The sequence below is a fragment of the Eubalaena glacialis genome, chromosome 7 (assembly GCF_028564815.1).
Source record: "Eubalaena glacialis isolate mEubGla1 chromosome 7, mEubGla1.1.hap2.+ XY, whole genome shotgun sequence".
In the NCBI taxonomy this organism is placed as follows: Eukaryota; Metazoa; Chordata; class Mammalia; order Artiodactyla; family Balaenidae; genus Eubalaena; species Eubalaena glacialis.
Genome location: NC_083722.1, coordinates 32,723,099 through 32,737,488, shown reverse-complemented (window position 1 = coordinate 32,737,488; position 14,390 = coordinate 32,723,099). Strand labels below are relative to the sequence as shown.

The window sequence follows — 14,390 nt, the reverse complement described above, 5'->3', positions numbered from 1 at the left end:
CTACTCTGCTGGCCCCCAGAGCATGCTCTCATGCAGTAGCAGGAGCACAAGAAGTCCCGCCAGATCATGCCAGCACATTTAAAAGCGTCGGTCTGTTAACATTTTATCAGCCAAAGCAAGTCACATGTCAAAACCTAACATCAGCACTAGTAGGATGTGACTGCAAAGGATGTGGATATCTTATTCCAACACAGGGTGTGCAAATGGGGTACAATAATTGAATTCACTCCATGTTGTGATGTAAAAATTATTTCCTCCTGTGGGATGCCCTCAGAAGTACTGGGAAGGCAGTACTGTAGAAGGTCATTTATCACTAAGCCTCTTCTTAGAGGTGTCAAGGAAGATGCCTTGTCTTCCTTGACCGCTCTGCAGTGGCTAACACTGCTGGCCACATCTGCCTTTTCAAATTCTCCTCTCTTGCCTTTGGTGATGGTACGCCATATCCACCTTCTCTGACCAGGCCTTCTTCAGCCCTGGTTGTGGCTTCCTTCTTCTGCCTGCCCCAGAGATGGCTGTTCTCCTGGCTTCTGTCCTTGACCTTCCTCTCTCTACATTCTCACCCTCAGGAATCTCATCTTACCTCATGTGACTTTAACTGGCCCTTCAGTGTGGACAGTTCCGAAAGCATTAGCTCCAGTTCCAGCCTCTACCTCAAACTTCAGACTCACACTCCCCTTTTTCTACAGGACATTTCTCTCTACCTGTTTCCCTGGGCCCAAACTGAACTTACCTCTCTCCCAAACCTGTTCTTTAAGCCAAGTTCCCTGTTTCCATTATTGGTGGAGAATAGTCACCCTTACTTAGAATCTCAACCCATCATGAGCCCTCTTCTCTGTGCACCCCCTTCCCATGCAGGCCATCACCAAGATCCATTTATTCTACCTCTGCCCTGTTTCTATCTTTGCTTAATTTTAAGGGAAAAATTTTTGCATAAAAGTAATACTGATCATGGAAGAAGTCAAGTGGTACAGACTTGCATAAAGCAAAAAATACATTCCTCTAGAAGGAACACACCCAAGCTCATTCTACAAGGCCACCATCACCCTGATACCAAAACCAGACAAAGACATCACAAAAAAAGAAAATTACAGGCCAACATCACTGATGAACATAGACACAAAAATCCTCAACAAAATACTAGCAAACAGAATCCAGCAACACATTAAAAGGATCATATACCATGATCAAGTGGGATTTCTCCAAGGGATGCAAAGATTCTTCAATATATGCAAATCAATCAATGTGATACACCATATTAACAACTGAAGAATAAAAACCATATGATCATCTCAATAGATGCAGAAAAAGCTTTTGACAAAATTTAACACTGATTTATGATTAAAAACTCTCCAGATAGTGGACACAGAGGGAACCTACCTCAACATAATAAAGGCCATATATGACAAACCCACAGCAAACATCATTCTCAAAGGTGAAAAACTGAAAGCATTTCCTCTAAGATCAGGAACAAGACAAGAATGTCCACTCTCGCCACTATTATTCAACATAGTTTTGGAAGTCCTAGTCATGGCAATCAGAGAAGAAAAAGAAATAAAAGGAATCCAAAAAATGAACTTATTTGCAAAGCAGAAATAGAGACACAGATGTAGAGAACAAACTCATGGATACTAAGGGCGGAAGAGGGGGGTGGGATGAATTTGGAGATTGGGATTGACATATATACACTACTATGTATAAAAAGATAACTAATGAGAACCTACTGTATAGCACAGGGAACTCTACTCAATGCTCTCTGGTAACCTAAATGGGAAAGAACTCTTAAAAAAGAAGGGATATATTTTTACGTATAACTGATTCACATTACTGTACAGCAGAAACTAACACGACATTGTAAAGCAACTATACGCCAGTAAAAATTAAAAAAATAAAACACATTCCTCTCGTCTGATGGAAAGCACGATGAGTGTTTGCAGCGTGGCTTTTCCTGACATTTCCTGGGCACACTGACTCATGACCTTTCCATTCCCTCTAATGCTGCCATCACCATTGAGACCTCTTTTCTTCTATGTGAAGTTAAGAATCCCTGTATAGAATTCTGCTCAATCTTATGTGGCAGCCTGGATGGGAGGGGAGTCTGGGGGAGAATGGATATGTGTATATGTATGGCTGAGTCGCTTTGCTGTGCACCTGAAACTATCACAACGTTGTTATTTGGTTATTTCCCAATGAAGACAGTTTTAGAGTATTACTAATTTTTTTTTTTTTGGTGATAGCAATTTTTTTAAAAGCAATCTTGGACTTTCCTGGTGGCGCAGTGGTTAAGAATCCGCCTGCCAATGCAGGGGACACGGGTTCGAGCCCTGGTCCAGGAAGATCCCACATGCCGCGGAGCAACTAAGCCCACAACTACTGAGCCTGCACTCTAGAGCCCGCGAGCCACAACTACTGAAGCCCGTGTGCCACAACTACTGAAGCCCGCACGCCTAGAGCCTGTGCTCCACAACAAGAGAAGCCACCGCAATGAGAAGCCTGCACACCGCAACGAAGAGTAGCCCCTGCTCGCTGCAACTAGAGAAAGCCTGCACGCAGCAACAAAGACCCAACACAGACAAAAAATAAATTAATTAATTTTTTTAAAAAGTAATAAATTTTTGTTCCGATTTTATTTGGGTGATAAAAATCAGGAGAAAGAAAGTTCAGGGTGGGAATGGTGTAGAATGAGGGGATCTGGCTGAAACTCTGATGCCCTTCTGGAGGTCCTTCATGGTCTGGATGGACAGGGGGCTACTGCGATTGAGGCCTTATCGGAGAAGCACCAAACTCACATTCCAGGGAGGCCAGGCAGGGGACTTATCTGAGTTCAGTGGGCTGTGCAGAGTCTATAGTGAACCTGGGAGCAGATGCCTCTTCTCTGGCCACCATTCAACTCTGCTCCAGAATATTGTGCTCCTGCAGGCGCGTAAGCCCGGGGTTGCTAAAAATTCCAATTTTTTGAGAGAGGCCAGATAATCAGATTTCTATGTAAAATCTCCTGATTTTAAAATATTCTATGGTCCAAAGAAGACACACCTATGAGCCAGTTTTTGATTGTAACTTTATCCACATCAGCAGTTTTGTTTCCTGAACCTGCAGTAATGTGGTGTGGGTGGAGTGGTGCCCCCCTTCCCCCGCTGGTGATAAAGGGCTGTGAAGGAGCTGTGGCACTAACGCTGCTGTGCAATTGCCCTGGGGTTCGGTGAAATGGGAGAGATGGCAGCCTCTGTGAAGGAAAGCTGAGTACTGTTGTCATCCTGGACCCCCTTCCCTGTGGACGTGGCAGACGGCTGTGTTCTCTGCTGAGTGGGGTGCCACCGCTTAGGGCTGTCCACCCTGCGTGTCTAAAGTAGGTTTTTCAAATGTAAAAGTCTTTAGAAGCCAGGCAAGAATGAACCCCAACGGCTGTGATTTTAAGACTGTGCAGCTTAGACAAATCCCAAGCAAACATTTGTGGCCCCTGAAGCCCGTCTGGAACCTATTTATCTATTTGACCTGTTCTTCCTCTTGAGCTAACACATTCCATATGTTTAACTACCTGTTGTGCAGAGTAAATTAGGAAAAGAGAAAAAAAAAAAAACTCTTTAAAAAACTATTGGGAAAGGGGGGAGAGGAGGGCTCTTAATTCCTGTATTTAGGGGTTTGATGAACAAGCCATGTTTTTAGTATGTATGTGTATATGTATGTATATATACACACATGGTATCTCACAGATCACTTGAACATACTTTCAGTATTTTCAGTCTTTGGATTGCGATTCACAGTAAGAAATGCAGTTGACGTTGTCATCCAGTACACACACATTGAATCATATGAAACTGACAGTATCCTACCCTCTTGACCTATAAAATGGCAATTTTATATGGTTCAAACTAAAAATAATACAAAGAAAAGTTTTATGCAACAATATTTACTCTTGTCTCTTTTTTTGTGAGACCCATTACTTTATTAATTTAAATGCTGGTTTCAGTATACTAAATTGATTTCACTATCACTACCACTTTATTCACAACTGACTGCTTTATTTAATCTTCATAACAATTTTGAAGGCAGGAATCATCATCCTATGCCATCCCCTTAAACACAAGAGGCTGTTTATCCTAGGGACAAGGTGATTACCTCCCTAACCACTTACTTAGACCACCACTGCACTTTAATCTATATCTCATCTAATCTTTTTAAGGACCTCATACCAACAATGAGTAATGTGGAGTTTGGAGAGGTCAAAAACTTGTTTCCAGGCACAGGGCTAGGAAGAGGCAGCTTCCAGATTTTAATAATTTCTGTAATAGTAAAGCTCAAGCTATTTTCACTGCCTTGGAGCTAAGAACCAGACCCAGACCCTGAACCTGGGTTTTGCAGCACTCCACTCTTTTCTTTTTTCCTCCTATGGGCTTTTCTTGGCTTTCAAGAGAAGGGCGTGTGTGTGTGTGTGTGTGTGTGTGTGTGTGTGAGAGAGAGAGAGAGAGAGAGTGTGTGTGTGTGTGTGTGACGCATGCACTTGCTTGCTTGCTTAAACTTTCTGTCCGGCTACACTTTTTCCCAGGCCTTTGCACTGGTTGAGGGGTGGGCTTTATCCCCACGACCACCCCCTCCCCCAGCCCAGGCCGCAGCTGGAAGTCTTTACAGATCATCATCTCTCCTCCCTGCCCCCACTGGGGACCGGGAGGCCGACTGTCTCCCCCGGTCTTTTCCAGATGTACGTCTGCCAAAGATCCCCGCCCCCCCCCAAAACCAGCATAGAGAATGATGAATGAGGACCGGGGAGCCGGCCTGGTGGGAAAGTGTCGTCGCCTTGAAAAGAGAGGGAAAGGGAAAGGAAGTGGTAGGGGGGAGGGGAAGCGGTGGAGCCGAGAGGCCGCAGGGCGAAGAGTGTAGACAGCGGGGACACAAGCCCCCTTTGCTCCGCCAGTAACGTTGACTCCCTCGGGAAGGCGCGGGGAAATGCTCTAATCCCTGCAGTCCCTGGGAATTTGGGCTGCATATCATTTACTGCAATCCGCACAATCCACTCAGGGACTATCCCAGTGTTAGCTTCCAGCCCTTCCAGCACCGGGTTCCCAGTACCGCTCCCTCTCCTCCGCAAGACTGTGCTCCAGTGCTCTTCCAGGCTTCCTCTACCGCAGGTTCCTCCCAATTCTCTCTACCATTCTCTGGCCAGGGGGGCGGAGTCGTACCTCTCCTGTTCCTTTAAGAGGCGTCGGCTCCTCCCCTTTCGGAGTTGCCGTCTGACGCGTGATGACAGCAGCGAGTTCGGTATGTCTATGCAAATAACCGCTCCCTGTGGGCCAATGGGGAGCGGAGGTGCTGGAACCGCGGACCAATGGGGCGGGGGTGCAGGGGCTCACCATATAAGGAGCGGCCTCGCCATAAAAGGAAACATTGTATCTCTTTATATGGGGGGAAGGGTCGGGGGATCCCTCGCCACCAGCGCGTGGTCCCGGCCCCCTCCACCCGCCGTCTCGGCCGCGGCCAGCAGCCCCTGCCCCCCGGGGGACGCTGACGGCCGCCGGGCGCGCCGCCCTAGCGTACGGACAGGGGGCGCTCCGCGCGGCCTGGGGCAACCCGGGCCACAGGGGCAGGAAAGTGAGGGCCCAGGTCGGCCCGGGCGTGCAGGGGCCCCGGGTTCGCAGCGGCAGCGGCGGCAGCGATAGAGGCACTAAACAGCAGCGGGAGCGCCGGGTTGAGCCGGGAAGCCGATGGCGGCGGCGGCGGCTCCGATTCCTCGCTGACTGCCCGTCCGCCCTCCTACTTTGAGCGCCATGTTACCGAGCCAAGCTGGGGCCGCGGCGGCGCTGGGCCGGGGCTCGGCCCTGGGGGGCAGCCTGAACCGGACCCCGACGGGGCGGCCAGGCGGTGGAGGCGGCGGCGGGACTCGCGGGGCTAACGGGGGCCGGGTCCCCGGGAACGGCGCGGGGCTCGGCCCGGGCCGCCTTGAGCGGGAGGCTGCAGCAGCAGCGACAACCACCCCGGCGCCCACCGCGGGGGCCCTCTACAGCGGCAGCGAGGGTGACTCGGAGTCTGGCGAGGAGGAGGAGCTGGGCGCGGAGCGGCGCGGCCTGAAGCGGAGCCTGAGCGAGATGGAGCTCGGCGTGGTGGTCGGTGGGCCCGAGGCGGCGGCGGCGGCCACCGGGGGCTACGGGCCGGTGAGCGGCGCAGTGAGCGGGGCCAAGCCGGGTAAGAAGACTCGGGGCCGCGTGAAGATCAAGATGGAGTTCATCGACAACAAGCTGCGGCGCTACACGACCTTCAGCAAGAGGAAGACGGGCATCATGAAGAAGGTACCGGGCTGGGAGGCTGGCCGGCCACGGGAGACCGGGAGGGTGGGGACGCGCAAGGGGAGCCCGGGAAGGAGGCAGAGCCGAGGCGGAGGTGAGAGGCGGCGAGTCCGCAGGAGGTGTGTGGGAGGGGATGGCTGTTGCCCCAGGAGGGTGAAAGGGGAGGGGCCGCCAGGGAAATGTGGGGAGAGGGGAGATGCCGGGAATGTCCGGAAAAGAGAGGAAAGGCGCCGAGGTGGGAGTGACGGGCGCCAGAGAGGACCGGGGCCCTCGTAGAGCGGAGGAGTGAGGAGTGGTAATGGGAGGCTGCGGGGCTGCCCGGGAGGTGGTTAACGAGACCCGGGGGTCAGTAGGTCCAGTGCGCTCTGGTGTTGGGGGGAAGGCGCCGGAAAAGCAGGGAGAAGAGAAGGTATGGGGGTGAGGAGGTTGGAGCTGCATAACAACAATGAGCGAACATGTGTGGGAGGAAGGTGGGCATCACTAGAGTAGTGCTGGCTGGAAGGATGGGCAGGGCTGATGACCGAATGGGGCTCAAGAGCCCCAGGTAAGGGAGCAGGGCAGGAGAACTGATGCTGCCCTGAGCATCAGAAACCAAGTCCTGAGATGGCCATGTGTCTTCCGTGCATCCACTGGAAGCCAGCACACTCCCTGCAGGACAGGCTTCAGAATTATTTGCCCTTGGAACAAGTGGGATTTCCAGCCCTAGGGAAAAATCTGTGCACGGAGTTTGGGGAGAAGGTTTGCAGAGGTATCTAGAAATGCCTCCTCTTCTAGATGATTATCCAGTGAAAAGGATGAGGAAAGGAGTTGTCTTGGGGTATAGAAGATATGGGAAGGGATGAAAGCAGAGGAACTGGGAAACAAGAAGCTAGAACTCTGGGAACATTGGCCGGTATTTATATTTATCCCATATAGAAACCAAGGCTGCTTCCAGTGGGTTGTGGAACTTTGTTGGGAGTGAGGATGCTACCTATGGGGCCATCCTTGAAGGTCTGTGAAGGTCCCCTTCCTGGGTTTATGGCAGGGTAGTAGCTGCTAATCTAGCTGCCATCTCCCCTCACTCCAGACACTGTTGAATCAACACAAGGAAAGAGAAAAGGGGGAGCAGAGTATTATAGAGCAGGACAAAATGGCAACAGGTTAGTGCCTGTGCAGTTTCTGGGAAGAAACATGGGACATTTTAGAGCTTAGGTGGCCCCTTATCCCTAATATCTATGTGACTTCCAGTGTAGTAGCGACTTCATCCTGGTCCCTGTGACGGTGAGGAGGTAGTGGGAGCCATCTCTTCGTGAGGCTCTGGGCACCAAGCTGTAGTGAGGAGCAGCTACCTGGGCCCCTCCGTGTCTGCTGAGGTGTTATATGTTCTGTCACCGGGAGCTGTGGCTATTTGCTTGGGGTATCTGCAGGTCAGTGAGGCTGTTCCTCAAAAGAGAAGCATGGGGTTTTTCTACTCTTCAGCTCACCTTCAGATATCCTTCAGATAAGACCCCTATAGAGTCAATGGAGAGGAAGGTAATTATGGGAGTGGGGGCTTGAGATCACCGTGTACTTCCCTCTCTTTCCCACTACCCAAGGAAGGTAGAGATTAAAAGTTTTGCTGACCTACCCATCTCCCCCCCTACCCCCAGGCCTATGAGCTGTCCACGCTGACAGGGACACAGGTGCTGTTGCTGGTGGCCAGTGAGACAGGCCATGTGTATACCTTTGCCACCCGCAAACTGCAGCCCATGATCACCAGTGAGACTGGCAAGGCACTGATTCAGACCTGCCTCAACTCGCCAGACTCTCCACCCCGCTCAGACCCCACCACAGACCAGAGAATGAGTGCCACGGGCTTTGAAGAAACGGATCTCACATACCAGGTGTCGGAGTCCGACAGCAGTGGGGAGACCAAGGTGTGTTTGGGTCCCCTGTCTGAGGGGAAGGAAGGGGAGGGACTTGACCGGCAGAGAGGGGAAGGGGTCTCTCTCCCTCGCCCAGGACAGGTGGATAGGTGCCTACTGATGTGGAGTGGAGCCGGGTTAGTGCCCCGCATCTTAGGGTACAGGTGTCCATCCTCTCTATCCTGACAGGAGGCCGGCCCCCTAGATAAGCGGGCGGCCTCCGTGCCCATATAAGGCCGGCTCCGGCTCCACGCCGGCCTCCCGCCTGCAGCCCGCCTGCCTGGCAGGGCCCTTGCATTCCTCCCGCCAGCTGTCTCCCTGCTGGGGGCGGGGGCGTCGCTTAGCCCGGCCCTCCTGGCCGGCTGGGTGGCCGGGGAGTAGGAAGGGAGTGCTCATGGGTTCCAGGGTCCTGGGAAGCCAGCACTGTCAGCAGGCAGGCTGGCTGACTAGGCGGGAGACTACCTTACTAGCCAGCCGCCTGCCTCTTCAGGATGTCCGGGTCTGCACACGTTAGGGAGTGTATTCGCCCGGCTGCTAGGGATGCCGGCCGTGGTTACGCCTCCCCCTTCCTTTTCCCGGTAAGGAGAGGGGGCGGAGCTTCCTCCCTTGCTGCTCTGGGGAGCTCCACCTTCCGGGTGGCCCTTCACTAACTGGCCAATCGGAGGAAGCGGCACTGTTTGCCTTAGCAACGCCCCCGCCAATCAGGGGCTTCGAGCTCCACTGCTTAGCAAACATCCCGCGCTGACCCACCTCCAGTATCGGAGCCCCCTCAGTTCTCTGGGCTTGGTTCTCAGCTCCTGGCTTCCTCCTTCCTCTTCGAAGAACAAAGCCTCCCTGAGGGGAGAGTCAGTGCTCTAGGCTCCCCACTCTTTTAGCAGTAGGGCTAATTTATTCCCATGAAATTTTGCTGAATGAATAAATTCTTTTGGTGCTTCATTGCCAAACCCCCAAGATCGCTCTCAAACCCTAAATTCCCTGAAAAACTGTCGGTCCCTATCTCAGAAGCCTGGCAATTCAGAGCTGGAAGGACCCTTTTAAGGATGACATAGTAGCCCAGCCCCCTCATGTTTACAGAAGAAGAAAACTGAGGCTCAGAAAGAAGAGGTTTTCCAAGGGTCACACAGATTATCATTGCCAGAGCTGGGAACAGACCTCAGGTGACATTATCATTGTCATCATTATAACAGCAGCAAATACTTACTGTTTTTTTTATGAGCCAGGCACTATTCTAAGTGTTTTACATATGTTAACCTGTTTAATCTTCACAACACCTATGGGGTAGGTATTATCCTTCTTTTACAGACAGAAGACTAAAGAAAAAAGCTCAGCAGCTCAATAACTTGTCTAAGAGTCAGGCTGCAGGTAAATGGTGGACTTGGGATTTGAACGCAAGCACACTGGTTCCATTCTGGGCTGTCAATCCACACAGTTTCTTGAAGGGGCAGGGTCTGGTAGAGGCTCACCACTCCATCTTTACTCTGGGTGTAGGATACACTGAAACCGGCCTTTACTGTCACCAACCTGCCGGGTACCACCTCCACCATCCAGACAGCACCCAGCACCTCTACCACCATGCAAGTCAGCAGCGGCCCCTCCTTTCCCATCACCAACTACCTGGCACCAGTGTCTGCTAGCGTCAGCCCCAGCGCTGTCAGCAGTGCCAACGGGACTGTGCTGAAGAGTACAGGCAGCGGTCCTGTTTCCTCCGGGGGCCTCATGCAGCTGCCTACCAGCTTCACCCTGATGCCTGGTGAGTCACAAGGGGCAAACTGAGCATGCTAAGAGTGGGTTTAGGGCTGGCACAAGGAGAATGACTTTCCTCACTCAGAAGGAGGGTGAACAGGGGCCAGAGCCTGAGAGAAGCCTCTATGTCCCATTGGTAGGCACTGGGTCCCTCCCCACTGGCACTTGAACTATCCTTGTCAGTAAGTTTCAACCATATGCTCTGGCCTTGTCTAGCAAGCCCAGCCCTGTGCCTCCATTGCCACAAGGACAGCAGACATTCTACCACTTCCCTACCTTGACTGGAAGGCAGATCATGTCCTTGATGGGTCAGTGCCTGCTCCTGTGTCAACCGAAGAGGGTAGAGTCAGGGCCTAGGGCAGGAGGAGGAGGGAAGGGCAAGAGCAGAGTGTGGAAGCCCCTGGAGACAAGATTCTGGTCATGAAGGGCCTCTTTGGCTCCCAGGAAAGATAGTGATGGGAGTTGGGGATAGAATGCCAGACCTTGGGCCTGGGGGTGTTTGAGGGTGCTTGGTGCAGGTGGTGGCTGGGCAGGACAGAGCACGAGTAAGTCTCTGTGTCTCATAGGTGGGGCAGTGGCCCAGCAGGTCCCAGTGCAGGCCATTCAGGTGCACCAGGCCCCACAGCAAGCGTCTCCCTCTCGCGACAGCAGCACAGACCTCACGCAGACCTCCTCCAGCGGGACAGGTATAGCTCGAAGCTCTGTCACCTTCCTGCTCTGCCTCCTTCATGAGGCCTAGCAGCAGGTGCCCAGCAGTATCCATCCCGTAACTAAGGTCAGAAAATTTCTTAATGTGGAGACTGAGGCTTTTGGGTTAACCCTTACCCTAATCCTTATGAGAAAGTCAGGTGAGGATGGTTGGGTTTTGACTCCTGCCCTGCAGTAGGGCTGTGGATTTCAGGAAGAAATTAGGGACCATTGAAGCTACACTCCTTACTTAGGTGAGAAGCCTGAGGCCCAGAAAGAAGTTACTTGCCCAAAGACACACGTTTGCTCAATTACCAGGAAGGATTTATATAGGGTAGTTGTCTCCTCGTGGGAGGGTGTCCTAGGTTTTGAGTAACCATAATTTCCCTCTGTGTCTCTAGTCATTTCAGAAATGACGAGACACTTTCAAAATAAAAGTACTTTTAAGTACTTTAAGTTATTTGCAACCTTGTTACACGAAGTTTGCTCTGTGGAAGGAGGACCAGTATCACAGCATCACCTGGGAGCTTGATAGAAATGCAGACTCTTAAGCCTCACCCCAAACCTACTGAATCAGAATCCACATTTTTAACAAGTTCCCCCGGTGACTGTATGCACATTAACATTGGAGAAGTGCTTATTTAAAAGCTGAATCTGTTAGCCACATGTTGAGGAAGAGAGAAGAGGAGTGAGAACAAGTAAAAAACGGGATGAGGGAGCTCTCTAAAAGAAGAGTATCTGAGTTTGCTTGGGTTGGGTCAGTCATTGTAATCTTTGTTTTTCCCAGGGCCTTGGGGTCTTGGAACAGAGCAGATAGATAATGGAATAGAACGATGTGATAGGATACACTTAAAGGTTGGTGTGGTTGTGTTCAAGAAAAAATAAGGATATTCTTAGTTGATGACAGGGAACCAAGGAATAAGTGTTATCTAGCTTTTGACCTGGGAAATGGCAAGAGGGCTCTGGAGGCCTGTAGTTCCTGGGGGTGGGATGGGGGATGTCAATATGGACCAGTGCCGACCTCCCTGACGTGTGTCTGTGTTTGCCAGTGACGTTGCCCGCCACCATCATGACGTCATCTGTGCCCACAACTGTGGGAGGCCACATGATGTACCCCAGCCCCCATGCGGTGATGTATGCACCCACCTCGGGCCTGGCTGATGGCAGCCTCACCGTGCTCAATGCCTTCTCCCAGGCACCATCCACCATGCAGGTGTCCCACAGCCAGGTCCAGGAGCAAGGTGAGTTTGGGGGGGGGCAGGGCTGCCGAAAGGAGGGCCATTTCCTCCCTTACACACACACACATTCAAATGCCTCCCCCAACTCAGATGCGCACACTCACATACCCAAACCAGGTGCTCACACATATACCTACACATTTACACACACATACAGATGCTTGCACACACACTCCAGCACCCAGGCTGTCCACTTGGACACTCATGCACACTTCAACACCCACACCCACATACGTACTTAGACACATTTGGACACTTACCTTTGGGCACTTACATCTGAGACTCACCCAGTCACTTGTGCATTTATCACCACACCTCCAAGATCTGGAAGTTTCTCTTGAGCAAGTGATTTGAGTTTCTCCTGTGGTTTTTGAATGCAGGTGGTGTCCCCCAGGTGTTCCTGACAGCGCCATCTGGGACAGTGCAGATCCCTGTTTCTGCAGTTCAGCTTCACCAGGTAGGTGGGGGCACCTTTCACCCCAGTCAGCCAGCCCCTTCTTTATCTTGACCTCAGGGATTCCATTACTGGGTGGTCCAAGCCAAGATCCTTAGCCGAGAGGCCTATCCATTTTCCTGGTCAGGCCTGTGTGGTGGGCAGGCAGGCAGGTGAGCAGGGGGCAGCCTGAGCTGGCTGGTCAGTTCCAGCCCCCTACCTCCTGCTTACCCATCCCCTTCCCTCCAGATGGCTGTGATAGGGCAGCAGGCCGGGAGCAGCAGCAACCTCACCGAATTACAGGTGGTGAACCTGGATGCCGCCCACAGCACCAAGAGTGACTGATCCGCCCTGCCGCCCTGGACAGATGGCCCAAGGGACGGCACCACTTATTTATTGTTGCCTTTTCACGTTTTCTTTACACACATGTTGACGGGCCGCAGGAGGGAGGCGGGGAGGAGCAGTGGGCAGCCACGGGACTGAGCCCTCTCACTCCAGCCAAAGAAATGGGCCAGCCTGCCCTCCACCCCACCCTCCCTCACCCTCCCCTCCTTCTAGCTCCACCTCCCATCTCTGTTGATGGTGGGGCTGTCCTGCCTCCTCAGACTCCCCTTGCCAGCTTGGCTCCGTGTTTGCCATGAGTATTAGCTTACCCAATGGGACCGTGCTCCCCCTCCCACACACAGGTCTCTGTGGGACGAGGCACTGTGTCCCCCTGAGGAAGCAGTCGGGGTCCTCTCTCCAGCCTCCTTGCTGACTCCATGTCAGCTCTGCGTCTGCCACAGGCTGGGTCAAAAGAGCCCTAACCCTGCTCCTCAGGGAGCCAGCTGGGGAGATGGGGCTTCCTCCCTCAAGACTTGCCCGTGCCCATGGCCCCTGCAGCTCCTGAGTAGCGGGGCCTGTGCACAGAGCAGATTCCTGGGGTGACCTGCCCTGCCCTGTCGCTCCCCTCGGAACTCCGGGGGCTACTGGGTTGGAGGGAACCACCGGTGTTCCCTCTCCCCCTGTCTTCCCCCCCTCCTCCCAGCTGCTTTACTTAAAGTTGATTCTGAACTTTTTATTTGAGGAGACGAAGTGAAAACAAATCTATAAATATATATTTTTAAAATATTTAACTTTTTTTTATGGCGTTTTTCTCATCCCCCTCCCTGCCCAAGCTCCCCTTCCCTGGGGAGCCCTGGGGCTCCCTGGAGCTGGCTGGGCTTCTGGGGACAGAGCCGTCCCATGAGCTCGGGGCCTGCCAGTGTGTGGGGGAGATTCTGGGATCACCCGGTCCTGGGTTGTTTCCAGGAGAAAACCGGGGGAGGGGCCCTCAGGCCATGCCCCAACGGGGTGGGGAGGGTGACCCACAGCTCTGGGCCTCTTTTTGTCCTTCAGGGCTGTTGCTAGGGAGAGGGAAAAGGGAGACCAAATGTGGGGATGGGGGTGGGAGGGTGTCAGAGGCAACCGACTTCATTTGTGCCACACGCATGGGCATTGCAGCCTTGTGCGCCCCCAGGCCTGCAGCTGCCTGGGGCCCAAGTTGCAGTGAGCAGGGTGGGGTCTGGGAGGGGGCGGAAGGCAGGAATGGGGGGGCAGAAGAAATGGGAGCAGCTCTTGGGCTGAGTGTGGGGATAGGGGAGCCAGAAATGGCAGCTCTCCCAGGGAGTGAGCAGCTACTGTAACTTTTTAAAATTAAGACAAAAAGCCTTGAAGAAAATGACTTTATTTTTCTAAGTGTAACCTCAGTATTTATGTAATTTGTACAGGGGCCGTGCCCCACCCCTTCTACCCGCTTTGGGGTAGACCTTGAGGGTGGGCCAACATAGGGGGAGGGTCTTTTACCCTGTGTCAGAGCCTACCTTTACCACCTGTATCCAGAGAGGGAGCTTTTTCAGAACAGGGCAGCGGTGGAGTGGAGTTTTATTAACCCCTTAGGACTGCCTTCAGTAGGAACAAGCCTGCTTCTGTGATTAGGTGAAGGGGTGGGGGAAATTTTTACGCACAGCCTAGTTATCAAGGGGATGATTTGCCGACAGGTTTGAGAACCTCCGAACCTCTAACCCCCGTTGCTGTCTTGCCCCAGTTTGGGGTGCCAAGATGGAAGTCATCTTTCTGGCTTTCTCCTGGAGATAGCTGGGGGCTTATGGGTGGC

At 52.6% G+C, this 14,390-nt stretch overlaps 1 protein-coding gene across 2 annotated transcripts; it reads left to right on the top strand.

Moving 5' to 3' along the window:
- The first annotated feature begins 5,383 nt into the window (after window positions 1–5,383).
- SRF (serum response factor) lies at window positions 5,384–13,366 on the top strand. Of its 2 annotated transcripts, XM_061196181.1 has the most exons (8): window positions 5,384–6,275; window positions 7,188–7,262; window positions 7,901–8,167; window positions 9,644–9,905; window positions 10,465–10,584; window positions 11,635–11,826; window positions 12,204–12,280; window positions 12,506–13,366. In XM_061196181.1, the coding sequence occupies exons 1-8, from the start codon at window positions 5,757–5,759 to the stop codon at window positions 12,599–12,601; spliced, it is 1,608 nt and encodes a 535-aa protein (XP_061052164.1). In that variant the 5' UTR covers window positions 5,384–5,756; the 3' UTR covers window positions 12,602–13,366. The 2 variants fall into 2 exon arrangements, with proteins under 2 accessions (XP_061052164.1, XP_061052163.1); XM_061196180.1 differs by lacking the exon at window positions 7,188–7,262 and having other exon boundaries at window positions 5,385–6,275.
- The last annotated feature ends 1,024 nt before the right edge of the window (window positions 13,367–14,390 follow it).